Source organism: Mirounga leonina, unplaced genomic scaffold (genome assembly GCF_011800145.1).
Source record: "Mirounga leonina isolate KUSES-001 unplaced genomic scaffold, KU_Mleo_1.0 Mir_153, whole genome shotgun sequence".
In the NCBI taxonomy this organism is placed as follows: domain Eukaryota; kingdom Metazoa; phylum Chordata; class Mammalia; order Carnivora; family Phocidae; genus Mirounga; species Mirounga leonina.
The window spans coordinates 25,224,101-25,251,458 of NW_023270387.1; the positions used below are offsets into that span (position 1 = coordinate 25,224,101).

The 27,358-nt window shown below is 51.5% G+C and overlaps 1 protein-coding gene across 1 annotated transcript; it reads left to right on the forward strand.

Moving 5' to 3' along the window:
* Positions 1–26,478, forward strand: ADAMTS15 (ADAM metallopeptidase with thrombospondin type 1 motif 15). The gene is made up of 8 exons (XM_035009311.1): positions 1–1,731; positions 12,817–12,949; positions 13,443–13,610; positions 13,844–14,127; positions 19,283–19,460; positions 20,450–20,631; positions 20,737–20,912; positions 22,957–26,478. The coding sequence occupies exons 1-8, from the start codon at positions 775–777 to the stop codon at positions 23,729–23,731; spliced, it is 2,853 nt and encodes a 950-aa protein (XP_034865202.1). The 5' UTR covers positions 1–774; the 3' UTR covers positions 23,732–26,478.
* The last annotated feature ends 880 nt before the right edge of the window (positions 26,479–27,358 follow it).

The window sequence follows — 27,358 nt, forward strand, 5'->3', positions numbered from 1 at the left end:
GTAATGAAGAAACGGCAGGGATGTTGCAAGGGGGGGAGTGGATGAGGCGGGCCTGGGAGAGGGGGATCAGTGGGGAGTCTTAATTCCCAACTCCTGACCCTGACTGCTTTGAGAGAAAGGCTTGGACCCAGGGAGCAGACAGATGTCGGTCGGGGTAGAAGTAACTGATGAGTGGGGGCACTGGGGCATAATGGTTGGGCAAAATGCGAACCGAGATACTAAGCGCTGGTTTCTCTAGCCAGCCCACGCCTCCTGCCTCAGCTCAACGCCACTCCCTCCCCGCCAAGTGGCTCTCCGTTCAGGAGGCGGGACCGAGTTCTCCGGGGGCCCCTGGAGGCTCGGGGCTGCAAGCTTTGGGAGGCTGGAAGGGGAGAGAGGGAGGGGCGCTGACTGGGCAGTCCAAAGAGGAGGGGGCCTTTAATAGGCTCGCGCAGCGCCTGGTTAGCAGCGCCGCGAGTGGCAGCCGTTCGAAGAAGCGGCCCGGCACCTCCCTCTAGCTCTCGGCTGCAAATCTCCGTCCTTGCACTTGACAGCGATTGTACTTAAGCTCCCAGGGCGCGCTTTGCTTGGAAAGGCACAGGTAGGAGGCGCGGGCTGCTCGGTGCACGCTCACTGCTCTGGGAGGAGTCTCCCTCCCTTTGCTCTGCTTTCTGGGAGCTACGGACTGCCCCGGAGCGTTGGTGGTTCCCGTGTGCCGGCTGCAAGGAGACGCGCCGGCGGCCGGGAAGCCGGGCCGAGCCCTTCCGAGAGCGCGGCCGTGCGCTGCCCGGCGCCATGCTTCTGCTGGGTATCTTAACCCTGGCTCTCGCCGGGGGACCGGCTGGGGGGTCAGAGCCAGATCAGGAGGTGGTGGTCCCCATCCGACTGGACCCGGACATCAACGGCCGCCACTACTACTGGAGGGGTCCCGAAGACTCCGGGGATCAGGGACTCATTTTTCAGATCACAGCCTTTCAGGAGGACTTTTACCTACACCTGACTCTGGATGCTCAGTTCCTAGCGCCCGCCTTCGCCACTGAACATCTGGGCGTCCGCCTCCCGGAACTCACCGGGAGCTCTCCAGACTTGCGACGTTGCTTCTACTCTGGGGACGTGAACGCCGAGCCAGACTCTTTCGCCGCTATGAGCCTGTGCGGAGGTCTACGCGGAGCTTTTGGTTACAGAGGCGCGGAGTATGTCATTAGTCCGCTCCCCAACGCCAGCGCGCAGGCGGCACAGCGCAACAGCCAGGGCGCACACCTCCTCCAGCGCCGCGGCGCCCCCGGCGGGCCTCCCGGAGATCCCACCTCTCGCTGCGGGGTGGCCTCAGGCTGGAACCCCGCCATTGTGCGGGCGCTGGACCCTTACAAGCCGCGGGGGACCGGCTTGGGAGAGAGTCGCAGTCGGCGGAGGTCCGGGCGCTCCAAGCGCTTCGTGTCTATCCCGCGGTACGTGGAGACACTGGTGGTGGCGGACGAGTCAATGGTCAAGTTCCACGGCGCGGACCTGGAGCATTATCTGCTGACGCTGCTGGCCACGGCGGCACGACTCTACCGCCATCCTAGCATCCTCAACCCCATCAACATCGTCGTGGTCAAGGTGCTGCTTCTCGGAGACCGCGACACAGGGCCCAAGGTCACGGGCAACGCGGCCTTGACGCTGCGCAACTTCTGCGCCTGGCAGAAGAAGCTGAATAAAGTGAGTGACAAACACCCAGAGTACTGGGACACGGCCATCCTCTTCACCAGGCAGGTGAGTTGATCTGTCATCTCTTTGGACCCCAATAGGCCCATTTTCTTAGGGTCACCTCCCTTAGCTCTCCAAATGCCCTTTGTGCCAAACAAGTGACCCCGGGTTAAAATTTCATTGATCTCTTCCGACTCCCACTTTGGATCTTCCAGGGACAGGCCGCTCTTAGGCTCCGAGGAACTTCGGCTCTAGGGCATCTGGATGCACGTGGGCGGTCGGAGGAACGCCCGCTACTTCAGAAGGTGTTGGCCCGGCGTGGCCAATCAGCGCCTCCTCGACCAGGCGCCGAGGGGCCGGAACCCAGGAAGTTGCCGCCCCGGAGCCGCAGTGTGTCTCCGCGGCAGATAGGAGGCGCTCTGAGGATGGTGTTGGAGGGGTCGGGAAAGGTCCGCCCCTATTCAACCCGGGCGTCTAAATCCTTTCAGATATCTCTTCGCAGGCTTCTCTTCTCTTCTTGTAAAACTGGAAGGTGATGCAAGCATCCCAGTTCAGAGCCTGGCTTCGTTTCCTCTGGGCATGTTGAGTTATCCTCTGTCCTGGGCCTGCAAAACCTGGATTGGGATGGAGGGAATCATTTGGGATATTTTGTGGTTGAAATGGAAAGGACAGACTCAAGTACCGGGAGCATTCCGTCCTTTGTTGCTGCTTCTCCCATACCCTCCTGTGCTGGCCCGCCTTTTACCTGAGGGGATTCCGGTCTATTCAGAGCAGGCAATCTAGTTAGACACTGAAACTTCCAATGACCACACTTAACGGTAGCGCTCCAGCTTCTGTCCCTGGCGGTGTGCAAGTGGTGTGAGCTTGGTAAAGAGCGTCTGGAGACCCCAGGTGTGGGATTGGAAAGATCCTGAGTATGGGGCTTAGAAAGATGGTCAGATCACAGAAGCAGCTCTGCCTTTTGCTATGGGTCTATGAACATTTACATTCATAGATACTGGAGTGATTGGGTACTGTGAAGTTTTTGGATTCTTGCAATTTCTCAGATTCGTGGATGGGACTGGGAGGAAGATGGGCACCCAAGTGACCTGGTTCCTCTGATTTTGGGGGCTGCAGCTCGAATCTGTGCCATGCTCTTGTTTTGTTATTATCGCAACCACGTCATTCTGGGGATGGCCCAGAATCCTCGGTTGCCTGTGGGGCTGCCACTCCCCACTCTTTCCAAAGGCCACTCAGAGCTGTCCTGGCACACACGGGGCTGGAGCTAACGTCTTCCACACGAACCCATTTGGCACCGCTTGTTCCCTCCTGGAATTGAACTTCCTCCTTTCCCAGCCTTCTCCTCCCACCACCTGGTTTCTCCAGGGAGGGCTTTGGCCTGAGGCTGTTTCCTTGCACTCATTCTTCCAACTGAGGTCTGTAAAGCTGCCACTGCCCCTATACACACTGCCTGAGTCATGGGGAAACTGCAGCGGAGGTGGCTTCCACCTCTGCACGCAGACCGACTCGGCAGTCAGATGGCTGGGGGAAAAAAAAAGCAAAGGCCAAGAACAGGATATCTTAATGGGCAAAGCAGCTGTTGGCCCATCTGCTACCTGGGATGCCCCCGTGAGAGTCATTCTCGGCTTCTGAAGTAACAGACCTCAGTCTCCGCCGCTTAGTGGCTAGGCTGACTTTTGGAACCAGCCCTAGAAAGAGGACTCCTGCTGGGAATACGGGCCACACCACCAGAAGGATTCACCTTTTGAAGAAGCAGCAATCAAGCAGCGTGACAACTTCTGTCTGTCAGTGGTTGTGTGCGAGACCCAGGGGCTATGCTAACCATGCATAATGGAGACAAGATGCATGAGCACTTGGGTCAGAAGGAGTGATGTTCAAGATGTGACTTTTAGAAGCTGTCTTTCTCTTAGGCGTCTAGAGGGCGAAGCCGGAAAGTGGGGAGGCTGTGTTGGCAGGACCGATATCCAGGTATGTGCTTAGTGCTTTAGAGTGAACATCTCTCTCTCATCTCCTTGCTGGCGCAGACTTTAGGGCCTGCTGCATTCTCAGCGTCTTAGGAACTGCTCATTCCTGAACTCCCCTGGGGAAGGTGCAGTATGGGATGAGAGCAGAGTGCACAGCCGCTCTTTGTAGACCAAGGCAGATTTGGTCTCCGGGAACCAGGAGTCTCCTGCTGTCCTCCAACACAAGAGGAACTTCTGTTGTACTTTGTAAGGATTAGTAGTAATCCTTTAACTCAAACATGAGCTTCCCTGATTATTACAATGTTGGTGTAATCAATGCTTTTTCAAACCAAAATTGGAATATATATATATATATACACACATACACATATTGATTCTATGAAGATAACATTGATCCTTGAACAACATAGGTTGAACTGCATGGGTCCACTTGTATGTGGACTTTTTTTGATACCATACAGTACTCTAAACGTATTTTCTCTTTTGGTTTTCTTAATAACATTTCATTTTCTCTAGTTTACTTTATTGTAAGAACACAGTACATAGTACATACAGCATACAAAATATGTGTTAATCTGGGGCGCCTGGGTGGCTCAGTCATTAGGTGTCTGCCTTCGGCTCAGGTCACAGTCCCAGGGTCCTGGGATCAAGCCCCGCATCGAGCCCCGCATCGGGCTCCCTGTTCGGCGGGAGCCTGCTTCTCCCTCTCCCACTCCCCTTGCTTGTGTTCCCTCTCTCGCTATGTCTCTATCTGTCAAATAAATAAATAAAATCTTTAAAAAAAATATGTGTTAATCGACCGTTATCGGTAAGGCTTCCTGTCAACAGTAGAGTATTCGTAGTTTAAGTTTTTGGGGAGTCAGAAGTTGTATGTGGATTTTCGACTGCATGGGGTTCAGTGCCCCTAACCCTCATGTTGTTCAAGGGTCAACTGTATATAGTTTGTTTGGATAAGAAGTTTTCAGAAATGTGCTTATTCTGTTAATCACCTTTTGTCTATAACGGATCTTGAACTGTCAGACATCTTAGGGTCACCTATTCCTTGGTCCCCCCAGAAAATTCTGAAAAATGGCTAGTGACTCTGACTGATAGGACTCTAGTTGTGGTTTTCACAGGGAGGAGGCGGTAAAGGGTTGGGCTTGGTCAGACTGTATTTCCTCCTGTGAGGAAGAGGTGAGCACAGCTCCTGGAGAGTTCCAGGTGCCGGGTACCTGAAGGGAGGACAGTAGGAGCATCAGGACTGGCAGGCACCGGAGCTTCCCCTTCAACCCACTGTCAGAGTTGTTGTGTGTTTAAACAAGGCTGGGCCAGGCTACGGGGAGACTGCTGTCCTCTTGGCAGGCAGAGGGAGGGGCGTGGGGCGTTGAAATCAAAACACTGGGAAGACGTGACCCAGGGAGGAGCCTTTGCTGTGTGCAAAGGAGAAAAAAAAAGATCATACAACAAGTATCTTGACAACTTGAGGAGTTTACTTAAAGATTCAGAGTAAGTTCATGTTCCTGGAGAAGGAGCACACATCTGATTTTGCAAAGCAATCAGTCTCCAGACTCATAACAGCAGGGTGAAGTCAGCACGGGATTGGAACCAGGATCTGCGGAGAATTAGAGCCAGTCTTTCTGGGTGGACGTTCATTTCTATGAGAAGAAACGTTTCTATGGCTTCTTGTTGCCGTGGGCAGCAGGAGCGGGATTTGGTGCTGGGACGTAGTAGGAGTCCCAGCTGAGCCTGAGCTGTCTTCTCTCTCTTTACCTCTGATGCCTCTGCTATCTGGGTAACTTTGTGGTAGACCCGGTTTCATGAATTTGTTCTACATTTTAAAAATACTTATTGAGCATCTGTTATTTCCAGGTACCGCCCTGGGTTGTGGAGGTACAGATATTAAGATGTGGCCCCTGGCTTTCAGGAATTCACCAAACATCAGGGAGCCTGACAAGGAAGTAGCTTGTTACACTAGGGTGTGTTAAGTGCCATGAGGGAGACATGGGCCCTCTGTCCGAAGTCCAGTGGGAGACATTCTCCTTGCTTCGGAGCCAGGGAAGCCTTCGGGGATGGGGTGGGGTGGGGGGGACAAGGGACAGGTGGCAAGAAGGCACTGGGATGGGAGCTAGTGGCGATGGGAAAGGAAGCTTGTTTCCTGTGTTGCAGGAGGCTCTCTCCTCCATTCCACCATCTGTTTTGCTATTTGTAACATTTTCTCCTTTGAATTGACTTGGTCTTGTAGGATTTACAGTTTGTGGTTTTTCTGCTGGCTTATTTCTTCATTTATGTTGTTTATTCTGTTGCCCTTAGTACCACCGTGTGCCGTTCCCTCGTCCCTTCCTTCCTTCACCCTTTTTTTCTGTGCTCTCTTTCTCCTCTTTTGAGATTCTCCAGGGCAGGCTCCCTTTCATCTTTCTCTTCTGTTTCCTTCATTCATGTCCTCACCCTTTCTGCCTCTCAGTCCCAAGCTTGGCACTTACCTTCTTGTTTTGGCCTTGAGTTGTACTACATTGTGTGTGTGTGTGGGGAGGGGGGGCGGCGAGCATACATGTATTCTATACTGTGCAGAGTGGAACAGCACTCTGGAACCTCATTTGAAATAGAAGCCAGTTTTTTCTATAATAAACAACTTGCCATATGGCAGTGAAATTTAGTGTTCGATAAAAAAAGGTTAATAAAATGATAATATGTATTTTATACATATCTCCTAATACAATAAAGAGAATCGTAATTTTGTCAGGATCTTTTTTGAAGTCAGGACTTGGAAGATATTAGCAGAGAGGGGCATCTGTAATTTCGGTATTTAAGAGTTTGTAAATTTTTATCACTGAATGGAAACTCAACACTACTTCTAGGAGGGAGGGAGGCGGGAGGAGAAAGAGAGAGGAAGGATTGGAATACGGTTCCTCCCCAACTTGGAAGGTGATTGCTCTTCTCCCTCCTTCTTTTACTTATACCAAATAAGAAAGCCTGTATTAATGGTGGAGGATGGGGGAGGAAGTTTGGAGGAAGGAATGTGTACCAGAATCTCTCTCTCTTTTTTTTTTAGTTTTTATTTAAATTCCAGTTAGTTCACATACAGTGTAATATTAGTTTTAAGTGTACAATATATTTTTTGAAGATTTTATTCATTTATTTGTCGGAGAGAGATAGAGAGAGAGAAGGAACACAAGCAGGGAGAGTGGCAGGCAGAGGGAGAAGCAGGCTCCCCGCTGAGCAAGGAGCCCGATGTGGGACTCAATCCCAGGACCCTGGGATCATGACCTGAGCTGAACCGACTGAGCCACCCAGGCATCCCTCAGGTGCACGATTTAGTGATTCAACACTTCCGTACATCACCCGGTGCTCATCACCATAAGTGCACTCCTTAATCCTCCTCCCTTCTGGTAATCATCGGTTTATTCTCTATAGTTAAGAGTCTGTTTCTCAGTTTGCCTCTCTCTCTTTTTCCCCTATGATCATTTGTTTTGTTTCTCAAATTCCACAGATGAGTGAAATCATATGGTATTTGTCTTTCTCTGATTGACCTAACTTGGCATAATGCTCTCTAGCTCCATCCATGTCATTGCAAATGGCAAGATTTCATTCTTTTAATGGTTGACTAATATTCCACCATATGTGTATACCACATCTTTATCCATTCGTCAGTCAATGGACATTTGGACTCTTTCCATAATTTGGCTATCGTAGATAATGCTGCTATAAACATCAGGAGGAATGTGCACCAGAATCTTTTTCTTCTTCTTAAACACTGGTTGAATCACGAAGGCAAATGAGGTCTTTTCCCTCCTTTGGTCCTGCTCTTGTCCTACCTTTGAACTTCTTGGTAGATGTTTGTATCACTCTTGGTGCATACCCCCCGCCCCCCACACCTTGCCTTGATGCCTATCCTTGGTTGTGTGGCCCAGTGGAAAGAACATAGGCTTGGAGCCAGGCAGATCTGAGTTTCAGTCTTGGCACTTGACTTTTAGCAATGGACATTGAACGAATCAGCCATTTGAACTTCACTTTCCTCATCCATTAAAGGCAGTTTCAAGGATAAGTTAGCAAATGTTCCAGAATAGGCATCCAGTTAATGGCAGCTACTGTCATCGTTACCTTCGTGGTCACTCAGCACATGTTTGTTGTTGTTAAATAATTACCTACAGGTCCCTTGCCAGAACTTACATTTGGGATAGCCCTGTTTTAAAGCATTCTGTCACCTTGCACTTGCAAGTATACTTAATATTTGTCTGTTTTTGTGTGGAAACCATGGTCCCAGCATTTGCCATTCCCACTGACATGTAAACTCCTTTAAGCAAGACCTTTTTGTATCTTTGTAGCCCCTCCAGTGGGCCCCTGCATGCAGCTGCCGCTGTTCAGTATGTATTCATGGGAAGAAGGCACTGATGTTAGCAAAAGGACTGTGTGTGGCTTTGGGTGCTTAGGTAGTTCACCTCCCTTACTAGGGATCATTAATCCAGTGTTTGTAGCTGTCAGGCTGCAGGGTTGGGAGAGGGAGTCTTAGGTTCTTCTGGCATTTCTTCTTGGCTCTTTGCCATCAGTTTTTGCCCTGGAGAAAGGAGAGGCCCCAGCGAGGAGCCAGCAGACATGGTGCAGAGCAGGGATGGGGTCAGTGTGTCAATGCAGGTGTGGGGCAAGGAACCAAGAGCTTGCTCCAGGAAGGGGGTGCAGGCACTGCGCCTAGAACACTCTTGGCTCTTAATCCTGCCATTTCCCTCTCTACCGACCTCTCCCAGGTCTCTCCCCACTCAGTGGCCAATGTGAGCTTTGGGGGCTCAGGGTAAGGGGTGGACAGTCTCGAGGGAATCTTGAGATTCCCCAGCCCCTTCATTCGTGGGGGGCCTCTGTACCAGGAGCAGTCCCAATGCAAGGGAAGCATTCAGCTCTGAGGCTGCACTTCTGGATTTCAAACTTCACTCTGCCTCTCCCTTCCCGTCTAACCTTGAGCTCACTGACCCTGTGCTAGCATCTTACCTTCTCTGAGCCTCATCGGTAAAATGGGGCCCAATAATGGCATCTCCCTCATAAAGCCTTTGTGAAGATTCAATGAGCTAATACAGGACTCTTAGAACAGTGTCTGGCTCACAGTAGCAACTCAGTAAGTGTCCACTATCAACATTATGTTAGGTGTGTACCCTCTCTTGAACTGATGATTTCCGGAGAAAGCTTGGTCTTCCTGCAAGCTTCAGATTTCTGTTCTTCCTCATTGAGGTAATTCTTGTCTCGGTTATCTCAGTCTCCCACTGTGATACCATTTTGTACACCTTGAGGAATTTATATTCTAACGAAACCGAACCTGCTGATGGACGTCACCAGGGTGCATTCTCTTCTTCACCAGGCATCCTTAGCCACATTGCCCAGACACCCAGGATCGCAATCCCATGCTTGGGGATTTCAAACAGCAGTGGATTTGGGGTTGGACAAGGAAATACAGTGATGCATGACAGAAATTCAGATGGGAAACCAGTAAAGGTGCAGTATTAATACCAGTGCGGGGTGGTTTTCAATAGTAATTTCAATAGTAATTATGGTATCCTGACTAGCATGCTGTGGTTCAGCCTGAAGACCATTGCCGGCCTTGGTATCAAAAGGCATGGGGTCCTGTTCCCATGTTAATAACTGTGTGGCCTTGGGTGAGCAATCTTAGTCCACTGAGCTTTAGTTTCCCCATCTGCAGAATGAGAGGATGGCTCTGGGGTTGTGTGAGTGTGATACTCGGGTGCTATGGTGTGGCCATGAAGCCCTTCCATGAGTAGGAAGTTGGCCACATGAGAACATGTGTCTTCTGCTACGTTAAAAAAATGTTAACGTGCTTGATTTATGTGGGTCCTCCACCCTCCATACTGCTGGAAAATATGAGCATCACAGTACATGGCAGGGGGAAATGAGAGGAGGTGAGAAGGAGGCCTGTGGGGAGTCCTGGTGGGGCATGGTGGGAGTGAGCGTGGGAAATGTGGATTGGGCCACTGCAAGGTGCTTGCCTGCTTGCTTTCTCTCAAACCGTGGCTCCAATCCTGAATTATTTTATGAAGAAGGACAGTTAGAAAACAATAATCTGGGAGGGCTAGGTTCTTGGCCAAGATGATTCTTGGGTCATCTGGAAAAGCAGCCGCAGCTTCAAGGAGAAATGGCAAATTACCAGAAATAGTGAGGTAGGTAGGGGTTGGGTGGGAAGTGCCTACACTCTCCAGGCAGAAGGAACCCGAACAGTTTCTATTCCTGGAGACAAGTGCCTGAGCTGAAGAGGTTAAAGCCATTTGAGTGCATCTGAGTTCATTCCAGAAGGGTGGAGACATTCAGTGCCACAAATGAGGCGCTTCTGAGCCCTGCGCACTCGCCTGTGGGCGTTCAAAGAACTCAGGTCCAGCGATTCTTCGCTGAAGTCCCTGACTGGGGGAAGAGGGACAGGCAGAGCCTCTGACCCCAAACAGCTGCATCTTCCCACAGTGAAGACACTGGTTACTGCAGGCTGGCTGCTCTCAGCTACACCCTGACCCTCAGGAAATCTGCCGGCTCCTTCCTTGTTCCTCTTGTTTGATCCAGGGAAACCGGGATTTCTTGATGGAAAGAACAGGTTGCTCCTGGCCAGGAAGGGCCTGCAGCTGCATGTCTTCACTCCAGAGAGAATCCACCCTCCCAGAGAGGAAGGAGGCTCTTGGCTTTAAGGACCTTCCAGTGGCAGAGGCGGGCTGCTGGGCAGCGGAGGTCCAGTGGCTGAGCTGTCAATCTGGCCTCACCATTTCTGCTGAGCAGGGCAGCGGCTAGGACTCTGAATGTCCACGTGGGTGACCTTCCCTTTTCTGGGATTTAGTGTCATGGGTTAGTAGACAAATCAGGGTTCTTTCCATTCTCAAGTATATCATTCTGTGTGTTCCTTTTATAACCTAGAGGGCCAAAAGGGGCCGAGCACCCTGGGATCGGGGCAGGAGCAGAGGCTTAATCAAGGCACTGGTCCAGTCTGGGTTCTAGTTGAGAATTGGCCCTTCTTCGGAGGAGGAAACTGAGGCCTCGAGGAGAGAAGTGACCTGCCCCAAGTAACACATCTACTTTGTGGTGGGGCCAGGACAAGAATCTAGCCTTCTTGGTTCTTCCTCCCATGCCCTTTCTCTTACACAAAGTCAGCAGTGAGTGTGCATGGTGGCCCTGGGGTAGTGTCGTGTTTGTCCTACAGGCTCTCCTTATGGGCTGTGACCACCAGACAAGAGTTTTCAGAGACTCCTGCCTTAGTGGGGATGTCCCAGGGACAAATGAGCCCAGTTCTCCCACGCCCTGCCCCATGCCCCCATGCAAACCTCCATTCCTTCCCTCTTGGTCCCTTGCCCCCTTTTCCCTCCATTCACAGGCTGTTCTGTGCGACCCAGTCCTGTTCCTCAGCAGTCATATTCCCTAAACTGCTTGTCTGGTGGACTTCCCCTCCCAAACTCTTCTAGGTTTCAGAACTCTAGCGGAAGGAGAGCTTTCAGGAAGGGTGAGCCTTTGGAGAGGGAAGAGTATTTGGAAGATAGGGAATTTGAGGTTCACCCCAAGGGTTCCCCGAAGTGGCAGACATGCCACATGTGAGCCCAGGACAGCAGATCAAGGCTGGGCATGCATCACTCATTGATGACCGGTGTACTCTGGAGTCTGATCGCCCTCTCAGTTCTTTGGCCAGAGAAACTGTTAACTCATTAGGAGGTGTGACTGTCACCTGACCATGGGAAGCCAAGTTTGACTGCTCAGGTGGTAAACTTCTGAGTGCTCTGGATTAAATTTTGCTGATTTTCTGTACTCTGACCACTTTCCTCCTTTGCCCCCTGGCCCCACTAAGTCTGCTGCCCACCTTTCCCCCCATGTCAGCATGTGCCTGCACACGCACGTGCGCATAGCCCTAAAGGGAATGAAAACTGAGAACAGTTCTGGGTGTGTTTATGCGGACACCTTGGCTCCCATGGAGAACACACACAGCTCTTTCTCCGGAGAGTTAACTTAGGAGTTGCTGAGCAATCAGCTTTGACGTGGTGGAAAGAGTGCTGATGATATCCAATCATACAGACCCCAGTGCACGTTTCTGCTGTGCGACTTGGACCTCTCTAAGCTTCAGCTTCCTTGTCTGCGGAAGGTGCTAATAGCTGTCATTCTTCCAGTGGGCTCTTGCGAGGATAAAATATGGTCATGCATGTGAAGTGCACACACGATGTCAGCATTTAATAAATCATCACCATGATTAACTATGAGCATGAGCCTCAGTTTTCACCTTTGACAAATAGGTATAATAATATATCTGCCGCCTAACGCTGCTGGGGATTATGATACCTAGAGTAGTTTCTTGTTAACTCTAAAGAAAGGCAAGGATGTAATGAAGACAGTCCCAGTATCACTGATTTCAACAGTGTCTTCTCTGTTAAGTGATAAGGGCTCTTAAGGTATGTAGGTGCATTGCTGGCCCACGGTGCTCAATAAATTCATTGAGATATCTGCCCCCAGTATCCCATTTTGCCCTTTCACATCCCTGGAAGTGCTTCCCAATAGGGTTGTTGCAGGAAGTCTTAGGCGGTGATCCATTTCTTTTTTCTTCCTAGCAGCCACTGAGCCAGGGGTCCCCTTGAGCTTTTGCAGCCAGTTGAGCTGTGTCTGGATAGCAGCTCGTATCCACCTCAGTCTGCCCCCTCCCAGCCCAAGGAAGCCAAATCTTTGGTTTGGGCGGGTCCTTGGCCGGTGAACCTTTGGCTGAGAATCTGAGCTTAATTCATGGTTGTCCAAAGGCAGTCGCTCAGCAAGGACTGAGACGGCTCAGGGCTGACTCCGGATGAGGAACACACTGACCTTCCGCCCCCACCTGCCTCAGTCAGCCCTGACCAGAACCTCGCCCAGCTGTGGAACTCACCGTTTTCTGGTTTGGAAATCTGTCTCTATATAAAGCAATGGCCTTGTGGTTTAATTTTGAACCTCCTTACAGGATCTCCCTGAGTAGGATTTGGGTAGAATCTTAGAGAGCCACAGGGCTTTCTTCCTGAAGCCTCCTCCCTCAGCCTGGGTTGATTCCATGAATAGCCCTGCAACCCCTTGGGAGAAAGGACCTGGCTAGGAAGGTGCTGGGCTTGGTTGGATGGGGAGCGGGGATGAGCTGCAACATCCCATAGGATGCCTTTTCTTCCCATCAGGTCCCTTCTGTACCTGTCACTAATTTCTGGCTGGCTTCTGCTTCCCCCCCCCCCCCCCCCGGCAGGACCTGTGTGGGGCTACCACCTGTGACACGCTGGGCATGGCTGATGTGGGCACTATGTGCGACCCCAAGAGAAGTTGTTCTGTGATCGAGGATGATGGGCTTCCATCAGCTTTCACCACTGCCCATGAGCTGGGTAAGGCTAGAGGGGGTTCTTGGGTGGAGCGGGGAGGACTCCCTTCTGGGGTCTTTCTGGGTTTGTCCTGGGTGCTTTGGGCAGGGGGTAGACATTTGTCTTTGCTTCCTCATGTCCTAAAGCCTTAGGGATTCCTTCTTAGGGTCAGAGTCTGCCTTAGCAATGGCTTTGTTTTATTTTTTCCTATTGCCCCAGCACAGTTGGCCAGCGATATTGTCTGACTCAGCAGCCAGAATATCTCATCAATTAGGCACTAAGGGGAGAATATTTTAAATACCCTGCTGTCCTCACTGAGCCCACAGCCTGATGGACAGGACCGAGAACGCAAGAACACCATCTTGACATTTGCAAAGCAGTCTATCGCTAGGTCGAAATGACCATCCTGAAAATTGCTGACATAGGCTCTCTAGCTTCCCCAGCTGATCCCCCCTCCTTTTAAAACTGCAGAGCCCACATCCTTCTGCCCTCTGAGTCCTCTTGCCTCACCCCACAGGCCACGTGTTCAACATGCCCCATGACAATGTGAAAGTGTGTGAGGAGGTGTTTGGGAAACTCCGAGCCAACCACATGATGTCTCCAACACTCATCCAGATTGACCGTGCCAACCCCTGGTCAGCCTGCAGCGCTGCCATCATCACCGACTTCCTGGATAGTGGGCATGGTAAGCCAGGAGGACAGAGGAGGGATGTGGATTTGTCCCTGGAGAGAGTGCTCACCACCTCTCTGGACCTGTCTTCTATTGTCTAAGGCATGCGTGACCCCAAAGAGTCGGGCTCTCAAGGGGGTCCATTCCACTGGACCTTGCTTCATTGTCTCCTTACCATTTAGACTCTGGGCCAGCCACATCCCACCTTTCTCAACTCCTCTCTCACGAATGCCCTTGGCTCCCTGCAGGCGACTGTCTCCTGGACCCGCCCAGCAAGCCCATCTCCCTGCCTGAGGACCTGCCAGGGGCCAGCTACACCCTGAGCCAGCAGTGTGAGCTGGCCTTTGGCGTGGGCTCGAAGCCCTGTCCCTACATGCAGTACTGCACCAAGCTGTGGTGCACTGGCAAGGCAAAGGGGCAGATGGTGTGCCAGACCCGCCACTTCCCCTGGGCAGACGGCACCAGCTGCGGCGAAGGCAAGTTCTGCCTCAAGGGGACCTGTGTGCAGAGACATAACCTCAATGAGTACAGGGTGAGTGTGTGGGAGCTGCGCATCGGGGCTGCTGGGAGGCAGGGGGTGGACTCGGAGGCCTCCAGGGGCAACAGGTTTGCAGCGCTGTGCCTCTGTTTCCCTGTCCGTGGTCCTCTCCCCGTCTTGACTCTGAGACTGGAGACAAGACATACGGTAGGTCAGAGAACTTGCTGAAGCCTTCCTCAGACATGTGAGAGAAGTCTCTCACGGGGCGCCAGGAGGTCCAGCCCTCAGCTCTGGGCCTCATCCTACCTGGGGAGGAGCTCTGAACCCAAAGCCCAACACTAGCTATTCGACATTCCTCACTTGTTGGCTCCTTCCAGCCTCCCCTTATCAGCTATTTCTGAACGTGTTTTGTTTCCAGGGAGCTCTGGGCCAGAGGTGAGCCAGCCTCAGAGCTGAAAGGAAGCAGATCCCTGGGCAAAGCTGCAGTAATTTGCTGCATCCCGAACCCAGCTTCACTTTTTGTCAAGATTGTTTTTTGAAGCTGAAACATAATAGGGCAAAAGTTATTTTTTTCCTGGTAAAAAGGAATAACAGTTGAATCAGAACAAATCCCAAACCCCACATGTTCTCTGAATATAATAAACTCTTCAGGTCTGGGGTTGGGGTCGCAAAGGGATTGGGACTTTTTCAGACAGGAATAAGACATCCATCCTCTCCCTTGATCCTGGTGAGGATGATCCCTTTCTCACCCCTGCCTCGGCTGCAGAGGGGCTTGACTGGGGGTTTTATGTACATGGACGTATCGGCTGCCCTGAGCTGGGTTTGGTACACAATTATGTAAAATCTTTTTCTGTGTTTTGGAAACCTATATTTAATTAAACCATTAGCCATTTATTGGGCACCAGCCCACTGTATTTAGAGAACTGTGTGAGGTAATGTGGTAGTCAGAAAAAGAAATAAAACCTGGGCTGTCTCTCAGTGGGCTCACTGTCTAGTGGGGAAACTAGAAATGTTACTATGGTCCGAGACGCAGAGACGTGTGTGTTCTGTGTTAAGACTGAAGTGTGAAAACGTGTCATGGGAGAATAAGGGATGGGAGATTAATGATGATTAGAGAGGTCTGAATAAACTTCGGTGAGGAGGTCAGATTTAAAGAGAGCCTTGAGGGATGAGTAGGCTCTCTCATCAGGCAGAGATGGAGCAAAGTTAGGGAGGTGGGGCAAGCTGGAGGGGTGGATGGATGAGGGCTGTTTGGGAAAGATCTTTGGGGGCATGGTTCAGGGCTAGTCTGGGGTAGCTTTGACCATCGGGCTGTGGGTTTAAACTAGAAGGTCCTGAGGACAGACCAACCGTGGTCAGCTCCTTCTCTTGGGAAGATGAGTCTAGCGGATAAAGACGTTGCCCAAGAGGATATTGGATATAGGAAATGTGATCTGAGAAGCATATAGAAAGATAGTCCATCAGCAGCAAAATCCGCTATGTCCTCAATCTCTTCTCTGGACAATCCCCTTTACCACCCTGGCCCTTCACAGAGGACGCTGCCCTAATCAGCAGAGGTCAAAGCACAAACTTCATCTTCCTAATCATGCAGCCTCCCTGGCTCCCCGGGATCTCAGTTGCACGATCTCCTTTAATTCTGACCACCAAGGCCCTGTTGTCCAGCCCTCTAAGTTTTGGACTCCAACAATTCTTCAGTCCCACTTGCTCTTCTCATGCCCTCATCAACCTTCTTCTTGAGATTCCATTGTTAAAATCACTTCTTCATGTACACTCATGGCTCCCATGTTCGGGCCTCTCTCAGCTATACTCGCTTGGATAAGGCACTGCCCTGGTGGAATCCAGCTCCCATGTGTTCAACTGTGCTATTGTGGGTGAGTGTGGCTGGAGAAAGACATGGAACCGTGCTCAGCGGTTTCAGTTTGAACTCATAACCTGACAATGTAGGTGGGCCCGCCCTCCCAGCGTCCTACATGATCATGTCACACCTTCGCTTCTCTCCTCCATTACCGACTCTTTCTCCTCATTTCCACTTTTGCCCGTGACCTTTCTTCCTATGTCATTAAGAAAAAAAAAGCAATCAAGTAATCAGAAGAGAACTTCCACCATCTCCCACCGCCACATCCGCCGTCTGCCCTTCTTCGGTGCTTGTAATATCTACCTTTCCTCCTTTGCGATGGATGAGCTGTCCATGCTCTCATCAGAGGCCTGGAGCTGTGCTTTGCACTTAGGATACTGTCCCCTCTATTCAAGGAAAACACTCCTTTAATTCTTGATCTCTCTTCTGCAGTGTCAGATTTCCCCTCTCTTGAGCGGAATCATTCCTATCAGGATACAAACTTGCTGTAATTCCTCCCACCTTAAACGAAACTTCTCCTAATCCTACTTCCTCTCCATAAATTACAGTGTATCTCTCCGACTCCCCTTCCCACAAAGTTCCTGGAAAGAGTGGTATGAAATTGTTCTCTCCAGTTCGCGTCTTGCCATTTTTTCTCTGGAGCCCATTCCAGTCTGGCTTTCAGTCCTACTCTTCCTCTAAAAATAACTCTCACTAAGGTTGCCAAATGGCCTCTACACTGCTGAAGTCAGTGATTGATTATCATTCCTCATATTGCCTGACCTGTTAGCAGCATTTGATACAGCTGATTACCATCTCCCCTGGGAACACAGGCTCCACTGTGTCTTGGTTTCCCTCCTCCCTTACTAGCTGCCCCTTCTGGTCCCCTTCACTGGGTCTTCCTCACACTCTTGTTTTTCCAATGTTAGGCATTCTAGCTTTGTCCTTAGCCCTTGTCACTATCCACACTGACCTCTTAGGTGATCTAGACCAAAGGCTTTAAGTACCGTTTACATTTATATGTTGAAGTCCCCCAGATTTGTATCTCCAGCCCAGACCTCTGTCCTGAACTACAGACTGGCATGCCTCACTGAGTCTTGATGCCTCCATGTGGATAACTGATAAGCATCCTAAACATAACATCTGTAAGACCAAGCTCCTGATCATCTGTCCTGAACCTGCTTTGGCAACTCCATCCTCCTGCTGCTCGTGCCAACCCTTTTTTCTCTCACATCTATCCATCTGATATTTCAGTAATTTCTGTTGACTCTATCTTCAAAATAGAGCCAGAATTGAGCCTTTTTTTTTTTTTTACTACCTTATCTGTGATCACCCCACGCCAAGCTACCTTGGATTATTGGTCTTGCACCCTAACTGATCTCCTTGTTGCTGGTCTTGCTCCTCACAGATTGTTCCCACCATAGCAGCGAGAGAGATCCTTTAAAAGTAGGTTAGGTCATGCCACACGCTCAGAACCCTTCAGGGGCTCTCCTCCATGCTCAGGATGGTGAACCCTATCTCTGCCTACATTTCCTGCTTCTCTTGCTCTTGTGATGCTGGAATACTCCAGGCCCATCCTTCCTCAGGGTCTTGGCATTGCTCCCTCTGCCTAGAGTTCTTTCCCTCATATCTGTGCGAGTCCCTCTCGTACTTCCTTCAGGCCTTTGCACTGCTGTCACCTCTACAGTGAAGCCTCTGTGACCCCCTGTAATATAGAGCAGCCCACCTCACCAAGGCCCTCCCTCCGTCCCTCTCCCACCTGACATTCTGTATGCACTGGCTTATTTTTAGTTTTTTCTGCTGGGATGCAGTCACTTCGAGGGCAGGGATTTGCTGCACATGGCACCAGCCATTAGTAAGAATTCAACAAATATTTGGTGAATGAATGGCACACGGCAGGGCAGGAGTGTTTTCTGGGGGATGAATGTTTTCTGTAGGAACAGGTAGGAAAAAGTGATACCAGGCTAAAAACAATAGTAACAACAACAACAACAACAACAACAACAACTACAACCACACAGCATCATCTCAGAAGCTACAGAGACAATGTTAAGAACTGAAGAAAAACTGGAGACAACAAGGTCTAAGCTTAGACTCTTTCAGTTTATGGATGGTCATCTCTTTGAGAGGGAGCTTCCCTGCTGTGATGGGGACCAAGCCCATATTGCAAGGTACTGCGGAGGGAAGAGGTGCAAGGAGCAAATGTAGACCCTCTTAGGAAATGGAAGGCTGGAATGAGGTGGGACGTTATTGGAGGAAGAAGCAGGGCTATTGGCAAGTGTTTCTTTCATAGGAGGAGAGACATGGTGACACCATGAAGCAAGAACTATACGACAGAAGGGCAGATAGAATAACTATGCTGCATGTGGGCATAAGTTAAAGTATTTAGATGACATGCAGCCAGTTCCTGATTAGCTCCATGCGGGTTAGTCACTTTGGATGACGTATGACAGCATTTTAATCCCAGGCTTGTACAACTGGGCTGCTTCCTCTGTTGCCTGACTGATGTGAGTTCAGGGGATGAAAACTTGCTTTACTGGCATCGTATGAAAAACATAATGAAGAGGGTACATTTTCTATCCCTTCTCCACCCTCTTAAAAAATGAAACAACACTGCTTAATTCACCTTGAAGCCAAATAGAGTTTTGGGATTGCTTTGTAGTTTCCTATCCTCATCTCCTCCGAGCACAAACATTAGAACCTCTTATGGTGAAACTTTCTTAAATTCAGCCGCTGATTGAGCCTAAGATCTGGTTCAGTCTGGTTTGGAGAGAAGTCGGAATTATGGAACATTTACAAATAAAAATATTCAGACATCTATGGCAACAAGGTTTCCTGGCAAGGCTGGGGGCTGCCTCTACTGTAGATTTAGAGACTTTTGTAAATACACTAACAATAGGTAAGGAGAAACTGAACTCTTGTTCGGTGGCAAGCACAGTGCTAGGAATTTTCATACACGTCGCATCATTTAAACTTCTGTCTGATCTCACACCTGAGTATTATTGGCCTCATTTTTGCAGACGAAGCACTTGAAGTTTAAAGAGGTTTTACTACTTGCTCAAGGCCACCCATATGGTGAGGGCAGAGGCGATGATAGAACTTGGCCACCGACCCCAGAGCTCAAAGAGGTCTCTCTTCTGAGCAACCTCACTTATAACTGGGTGTGGCTGGCATTTGCTAATTACCAGGTTGAAGTGTTGTGTGGGCGCTGTGTATGCTGACCATTTGCTTGTCATTTTTCCCTTGGGATACACAGTGGATTTCCTTCTGGTGGGATGGGATCATGGAGGCTGTACCCGTGTAACTCTTCTGCAGGGTCAGGGTGTGGATGTGCATCCCAACCCCTGCAGGTGTAAGACGGACTCTTTCTCATAGGTGGACGGCTCCTGGGCCAAATGGGAGCCCTACGGCGCCTGCTCGCGCACCTGCGGTGGGGGCGTACAGCTGTCCCGGAGGCAGTGCCGCAATCCCACCCCTGCCAACGGGGGCAAGTACTGCGAGGGAGTGAGAGTGAAATACCGATCCTGCAACCTGGAGCCCTGCCCCAGCTCAGGTGAGGAGGGGAGGGCCCCTCCCCCTGCCCCCCCTCTCCCCCCCACTTCTTGGCTGCAAATTACACAGTCAAGATTCTCTCCCCTAGCGCAAAGTCTGGAAGTGCCAAGGAGCAGATTCCTCTTGGGATCACTTCTTTGCCCACTCCCCTTGGGCAGGAGTGTTTTCTTCTTGATGCTTAGGCTGGGATGCTAAGTGGCCCAAGGGTATGACACACCAGATGGCCCTTTAGTTAAGAGCTTACAAGCCCATCTTCATAAGCAGGAATTCTTTATCCAGGGTCCATGAACTTGGGTGGGAAGGAAATTACATCTCTATTTTTACTAGCCTTTTAAAATTTCCTTCAATTAGAAATTTAATATTTTTATTACTACTCTTTCTATCTAAAATTTATTATTTCTTTTAATCAGGCAAACCTGTAATACTACTAGTACCCATGACTCTGTCACCAATAGAAATCGTGGATATTTTCATATGGCATTTCAGTTGTTGGGGTTTCTCAGAATGCTTGAAAATGACAGTGGTTATTAGACTCATCACTGAATCTTGTTATGTAATGGGTTAACAAGGAAGCGCAAGTATCACAAATATGTTTCAATATATATTGATAGTTGTATATCATATAATCGGTATTGTTTGTAACCTATGTGATTTATTTTATCCGCTTGATAACATTCTGCAAATAGTTTCAAAAGACTCCTGGAGGGTTTGATAGCCCCAAACTGTCCGGGATACCTGTTATAGAGGGAATTGAAGTCCAGATTACTGTGGAAGGTGGCACAGTGCCTGGCGGATGCATGATCCTCTGTGACCTGCATCCTTTGGTCCTAGCCTACTTTAGTTCTTTGACATGGAGTGGCGTCAGTGATGAGGATAACTTGGCTGAGGGTAAGAGCTGCTGAGATCCGCAGGTGGCTGAGCATCCTGGGGAGGGCTCTCCCTACACCGCCCGTCCCTTTAGCTTCCTGCCTGTTCTTCCTCCCTCCTCAGCTTCAGGCAAGAGCTTCCGGGAGGAGCAGTGTGAGGCTTTCAATGGCTATAACCATAGCACCAACCGGCTCACCCTTGCCGTGGCGTGGGTGCCCAAGTACTCCGGCGTTTCTCCCCGGGACAAGTGCAAGCTCATCTGCCGAGCCAATGGCACCGGCTACTTCTACGTGTTGGCACCCAAGGTGAGTGAGCGCGGGGCAGGAGACCAAAGCAGAGAGAAAGTCTTTGGGGATCCAGCCGGCTGAGCTGCCCCTCTCTCCTTTTCTGCCCCACGGGGGGCACTGCAGGTGGTGGATGGCACACCCTGCACTCCTGACTCCACCTCGGTCTGTGTCCAAGGCAAGTGCATCAAGGCTGGCTGTGATGGGAACCTCGGCTCCAAGAAGAAATTCGACAAGTGTGGCGTGTGTGGGGGCGACAATAAGAGCTGTAAGAAGGTGACAGGCCTCTTCACCAAGCCCATGTGAGTTCTGGGTCCTGGAGCAGGGGGAGGAGGGCTGAGTGGAGCTGACCCCAGGCGGTGAAAGCTTGGGTCAGACTGGGGTAAATGGGCAGTGCCCTTATACTGTAGAGGCCCCTCGGACTCTTCTGCGAGTGTGATACTCATTCATTCATTTCTTCATCCATCCATCCATCCATCCATCCATCCATCCATCCATCCATCCAGTAGAGATGAATGCTTGCAGAGTCCACCACTGAAGAGGAGAGGCTAGTTAGGGAGATGGCAGAGAGTCATTAAGGTCTATCTAGAGTTCTAGAATAAGACTCACCCATGTTCAAATCTCAGTTCCCCATTTTCTGGATGACCTCGAGCATGTGACACAATCTTTGGTATTCTGGATTTGCTCACTTATACAGTGGGTATGACATGAATATATTTCCTGTCATGCTGTTGTGAAGAATAAGGGTGTTAATCCAAGTAAAATGCTTAGTGTTGTACTTGGTGCATAATAAATGCTCACTAAATGTTCATGATGATAATCACAAAACAAAACATGCCTGGAAACAAATGTGACAGCCTCCCCATCTCACTGAGGCTGAGGCCCTGTCCTCGGGGATGAGATTGAGGTGAGAATGGCAATAAACCACAGAGCAGGAGGCTAGGACCGAGGGATTCCCCCTTCCTGGGAGATGTGTGTAGGGTCAGCTGAAGAAGTGTCGCTAGGCCTCTCTGATTCCCACCTCCAGAGCCCGGGGCTCCTGGCTTTCCGAAGTCCAGCATATTCCCTTTTATTTTCAGGGGGTATGTGCTCCTTGGAAAGTCCTGACCCATGCTCTGGAAGAAGCTGGGGAAAGCAGAGCCCCCGAGGTCTCAGTTGAGCAGGGATATGGTGGGCTCTGAAAACTTGGGAGTCCAAGGCCTAGATGGCTGTTCAGGAGTCTTGGCTGCCCCTCTGGACACAGCACTCTCTGCTGGGCCCCTAGCTGGGCGACTTTTCTGGGAACTGGGGGCACTGCAGGTGGATGGCGTTCTCAGGGGTCTGAGAGGGAGGCCAAGTGGAGAATTAAAGGTAAACACTCCCAGACTTGCTTCACTGGCTAAATGGCAGGTGCTCCTTTCATAGATGAGTGGAGCTGGAAGGAGACTTAGAAATCGTCTATTTTGACCCCCTCGTTGTATAGGTGAGGACACCGGAACCAAGAGAGACTGATTTGCTTGAGCCACCAGGGAGTTGGTGTCCAAGGCTTGATCTGGGTGCCCGACTTCAGGGCCAGCGTGTCTTAATGGGGTGTCTGGCCCCAGCCTTGGAGTCAGGGATGGTAGACTTATTGTCTGCCGCTCCTCCTCATCCTTCTCACAGTTAATATATATTAAGTGCTTACTGGGGGTGGCAGGTACATGTCATAGGCTTTATGTGCTTTAATGAGGTATGTGGGATTATGATCTCCATTTTCCAGGTGAGGCAACTGAGAAGCTAAGTGACTTATCCAAGGCCAACAGCTGAGTCAGGAGTAGGGATGGATCTGGCTCCAAAACCTTGGCTTACTCTGCCTCAGAATTCACCATGTTATAGAGGCACTGGGTGGCACAGTCGCTTGGGCATCAGACTCTTGGTTTCGGCTCAGATCATGATCTCACGATCTCAGGGTCATGAGATCGAGCCCCGCGTTGGGACTCTGAGCTCAGTGGGGAGTCTGACTGAGATTCTCTCTCTCCCTCTGCCCCTGCCCCTGCTCTTGCTCTCTGTCTCTCAAATAAATAAATGTTTTTCCTTTTTTAAAAAGAGTTCACCACAATATAAATATACTGAAGAAGAAAGATCGCAGCCAGGGTATGCAGCTCTAGATGATGTGGTGACACACTCTCATACTGCCTTTCAGTTTGCGTGTCCCCCCTGACCTCCCTCGGGGTGGTTGAAGCTGTCTGGTTAGTCTCTGTACCCTCCCTGCCATCTTGGTGACCTGCCACTGGGTTTGTGGAATGTGAATCAGCTGTGACTTCTGTGGGGAACAAGGGCCTTATGTCCAGGCGTCTGTCTAAGGCACAGTCCCCTTTCCCACCCCAGGCACGGCTACAATTTTGTGGTGGCCATCCCCGTGGGCGCCTCGAGCATTGACATCCGCCAGCGTGGCTACAAGGGGCTGATTGGAGATGACAACTACCTGGCCCTGAAGAACAGCCAAGGCAAGTACCTGCTCAACGGGCACTTCGTGGTGTCGGCCGTGGAGCGGGACCTGGTGGTGAAGGGCAGCCTCCTGCGCTACAGCGGCACGGGGACGGCGGTGGAGAGCCTGCAGGCTTCCCGGCCCATCCTGGAGCCGCTGACCGTGGAGGTCCTCTCCGTGGGCAAGATGACGCCACCCCGGGTCCGCTACTCCTTCTATCTGCCCAAAGAGCCTTGGGAAGACAAGGCCTCCCACGCCAAGGACGCCCGGGGCTCCTCTGTGCACCACAACAGCGTCCTCAGCCTCTCCAATCAAGTGGAGCCGCAGGACGACAGGCCCCCTGCACGCTGGGTGGCAGGCAGCTGGGGACCTTGCTCTGTGAGCTGTGGCAGTGGCCTGCAGAAGCGGGCGGTCGACTGTCGCGGGCCCCCCGGGCCACGCGCGGCATCCGCCTGCAGTGCAGCCCATCGGCCGGTGGAGACAAGAGCCTGTGGGGAGCCCTGCCCGACCTGGGAGCTCGGCGCCTGGTCGCCTTGCTCCAAGAGCTGCGGCCGGGGGTTTAAGAGGCGTCCACTCAAGTGTTTGGGCCCCGGAGGGCGGCTGCTGGCCCGGGACCAATGCAACCTGCGCCGGAAGCCCCAGGAGCTGGACTTCTGCATCTTGAGGCCGTGCTGAATAGGACCGTCTTTTTCTCCTCCTCACTCTCCACCCCATTGGTGCTGCCAGGGTTCTGGCCAGCTGGAGCCGTGGGTAGAGGGCAGTGGCCGGGGGTCCAGGCCATGACGTCACCCACTTCGAGGGACGAGGACCACAGGAAGGGGTGAGAGGTGCCCTCCTCCGCCCTGGCCTGGGCAGGGGAAGCCAAGTGACTAACTCACAGTCTACCTCACTCCCGGCTCCTCCAGGGCCCAGTCTCTGGGAGAGGCTGAGAGGTGCGGGCACTGGGCAGAGGCGCTGGGGCCCAGTTTCCGAGGGACCTGGAGGATGGGCACCTCCCAGGCAGAACTTCAGGGACCTTGGCCCCCGTAAGGGAGGCCACAGGCTGCTGGAAGAGCCATGGCCCAGCAGCTTGGCACCCTCAGGTGGCCCCGGGGGCTCTAAGCCGTTGCTGAACAAGGCAGGTTTTTATGGTGCTGTCAGCCCACCTTTTCTTTCTGACTGACAAGGACTGAATAATAAAAAAAAAAGGCTGGTGTGGGCAGAAACCTGGTAGGAGAGTGGGATTAGGTATAACTGGAGCCTGGGCTACCCCATTTGGAAAGAGGTTTATGTGTAGGGGGAGTCGGGAGCTTTCTCATCTTCCTTCTACTCCTGGCCCTCCCTCAAGAGCCCCCTCTTCTTCCTGTGTTGTCCAGGACATCAGGCTGGGGGGGAGGGCTTCCCAAGTACGTGCCCTCTGAGGCTTTGCAAATAGGTACAGGAAGTCGATAGGGAGTTTATTGCCTTCTTCAGGAGGGATTGGACCGTTAAAAAAAGATATAAGGGATGATGGATTCTGTGGTGAAGCAGGGAGTTTGAGGAGTGGCCTAGAGGGTTCAGTGTCACCGGGGCTGGGCTTGAGCTTTGGGGGAATATCACCCTGGGTTGGGGAGGAGGCCCCAGTTCCAATGGCTTCTTCCTCCAGAGAGGCAGGTATAAATAGGACTGCTGCCTTAGGCTCTGTGTTGCCCCAGAGAACCTTCAGAGTGGCCACGGTCCTGTCCCCACTAAGAGGGATGTGGGAGATGCCCAGGAGGGCTAGGTGCTGAACATCCACATGCCTGTAGGTGGGTCTTCATCTGGACAGCTACATGTGGTCTGGCTTTGGGCACATCACATGGCGTTGCAGTTGGATAACCGGGTTCACTGTTTGCTACCTCAGGCTATGCTCTCTGGGTATCCACACCTGTCCCTCCCCTGGGCCAGTGGTGACCCTGGTGCTTCCAGCAGACCTGGCTGTTGTCCTCTGCAGACTGAGCTGTCCAGACACAAAGATGAGTGTGTGGCACATGGCTTCGAGCTCCCTATGGCCTGGCCACCCACTGGGGCTCCAACTATGAAGGCAGGACCTCTCTCTTCAGGTGCCTTGGGGACAGGTTTCAGGAGACACAAGAATCAATGGCCTGACCCAGAGGCACTTGGCAGCCACCAGTCGGAACATGTGTCTATCCTAGAGACGTGCTGGGGATGTAGAAACCAGGGTGTTTCCTATAGCTCCAAGTGGGCAGATGGTTTGGGGTTAGAGAGCCTTTGGTCAAGCAGGGTATTTCTTGAGGGTGCAGCCGCTCCAGCATGAACATGGGAGATTCTGCTTCTGAGTTAGGTAACATGTCCTGGATTTTAGTGAGGTGACATCAGAGCAGTGTCATCCCTGAGAAAGGGGGTTCGGTCCTTTTATTTGGCTTCCCCTAATAGCCAGAATCCACAAACCAGCCACCCAGGCAAGCCTCTGGGATGGTGCTCGAAAATCCCAGCCTAACCCTGGGCTGAGCCCTTGACCAGAGCTCCCACAGCAGGGCAGAGGGCGTGCGGATCTCTGAGGCAGGGCAGGAGAATGAAGTGAGGAGGAATCTTCCTCCTTGTATGGGTGAACACCGTGGGGCTGCAATATCCAAAGGGACCCAGGGCGCCAGGGCAGATGTGGACCCCCGCTAGCCTAGCCGACGATAGCACTGCACCCCGTGCTTGGTGCACCCATCATCGACGAGGAGAGGGTGGCGCAGGGGCTGTGCAGAACGGGCAGGGGAATGGGGAGGGTGGGAAGCAAGCTGCCATCAGTGGGGGTGACTGGTCCCCTAGCACAGCAGCTTTATAAATCATTTCCAGACGGGACAGCCTATCTTGTTCCTGACACAAGCTGGGCCTCAAATGCTCTTTTCTGTCATGATGTTTTTCTTTTTCCTTTTTATCCTTTTTAAAAGAAGTATGACCAAGACAACTTGGGAGGTTTGTCTTATCTTTGACCATTTTGCTAATCCAACCATGTTCTCCAAGCCTGAGCAGAGACGAGCCTCGAGGTACAGGTTTCTGGTGATGGAATAAAAAGTTCTCATGTCCGTAGAAGACGAGGAAGATTCTGGGGGCTCCAGAAGCTTCTTCCATGGGGTGTGGACCAGTAAGGATCTGGGCTCAGGAGCCCCCTGTCTCCTCTGCCCTTTGTGTGCACTGATTGGAGGAGTCCAACCTCGTGAGCCTCACCGTGCTGGAGTAGGGGGCTGGGGCGAGCTGAGGGGCTTGGTTGTTCCCAGCCTGGGAGTTGGCTCCCTAAGACACTAGACACTGTCACTTACAGAGCCCCCTTTTGTGTTTGGTTCTTTTGCATTCCACGTGCTGCAGAAGGACGGAAGGACTGGGTACTGGCTGGGCTGTGTATACCGTGTATACATGGGAGCTGGCTGCTGCAGGGACAACAGCCTGCTCCTAATAAAGTTGTAAGTATTTAACATCCGTGTCCTGCTTCTGTGACGTCATCTCATTCCCACCTCCATCCCCCAGGTCTGCTGAACAGGCCCGACATGCCAGCCATGCACTGGGGTCTCCAGTGCTGCGGTGACGAGGACAGGCACAGGCTCTGTCCCACGCAACCCCCAGGCAGGCTGGGGGAGGCAGAGCAAACAGCCGGGGAGCAAAGATCCGGAATAGTGACAGATCCGGGAAGTGCGAGGATCTGGGTGTGTGTGGGGGGTGTGGAGGGGCCAGGAGAGCCTGGCAGAGGATGGGACACAGCCCTGTTGAGAAGGGGGTGGGGGCCTCTCAGCAGAGGGACAGCATGCTGGGGCTTGGTGACCAGAGGAGCGGGTGTGCAGGAGGGTCTGAGAGAAGGGCTCTGGGGCTGGACCATGGTGAGGGGGGCAAGGCACAAGGAGAAGCTGGAGGGTGTCTTAAGTGGGGTCTCCCAGGCACCTGCCTTAGGGGGAAATCCCAAGGTTCCTGAGGGAAAGTTTCATTCTGTTTGACGAATGTTCCCCTCTTCTTAGCTCTGTTTTGGTCTGACAATGGTAGCAAATAATAGGCAGGGGAGTGGTGTGACACATTTTCAAGGACATCCAACTAGGAGTCTAGAAACTCGCATTGGTTTTAGATCAGAGATCCTATCTCAGGACCCCATTTTCTATCTGCAAAGTGAGAAAGGTAGATTTAATGTTCCTTTAGGGTGTTTCAGCTTTAACAGTCTGGGTTTCTAGGCACAGTGACGGTTTACACTTTGGCGGATGATTGGTTTCAGTTTGGGGCTGAACGGGCTCCCTCTCATGACTTCCCTGCAGGCAGGGGTAAATGACTTCTTTAGGGGCTGATTGTACACCTAGGGGCCCAGGGCGAGGG

Bases quoted from the DNA above. Each gene is read 5' to 3' on its own strand.
- ADAMTS15 (XM_035009311.1), top strand. From the start codon at position 775: ATGCTTCTGCTGGGTATCTTAACCCTGGCTCTCGCCGGGGGACCGGCT. The intron at 12,950-13,442 runs GTAAGGCTAGAG...CTCACCCCACAG, and splicing joins CACCACTGCCCATGAGCTGG to GCCACGTGTTCAACATGCCC. The intron at 13,611-13,843 runs GTAAGCCAGGAG...GGCTCCCTGCAG, and splicing joins CTTCCTGGATAGTGGGCATG to GCGACTGTCTCCTGGACCCG.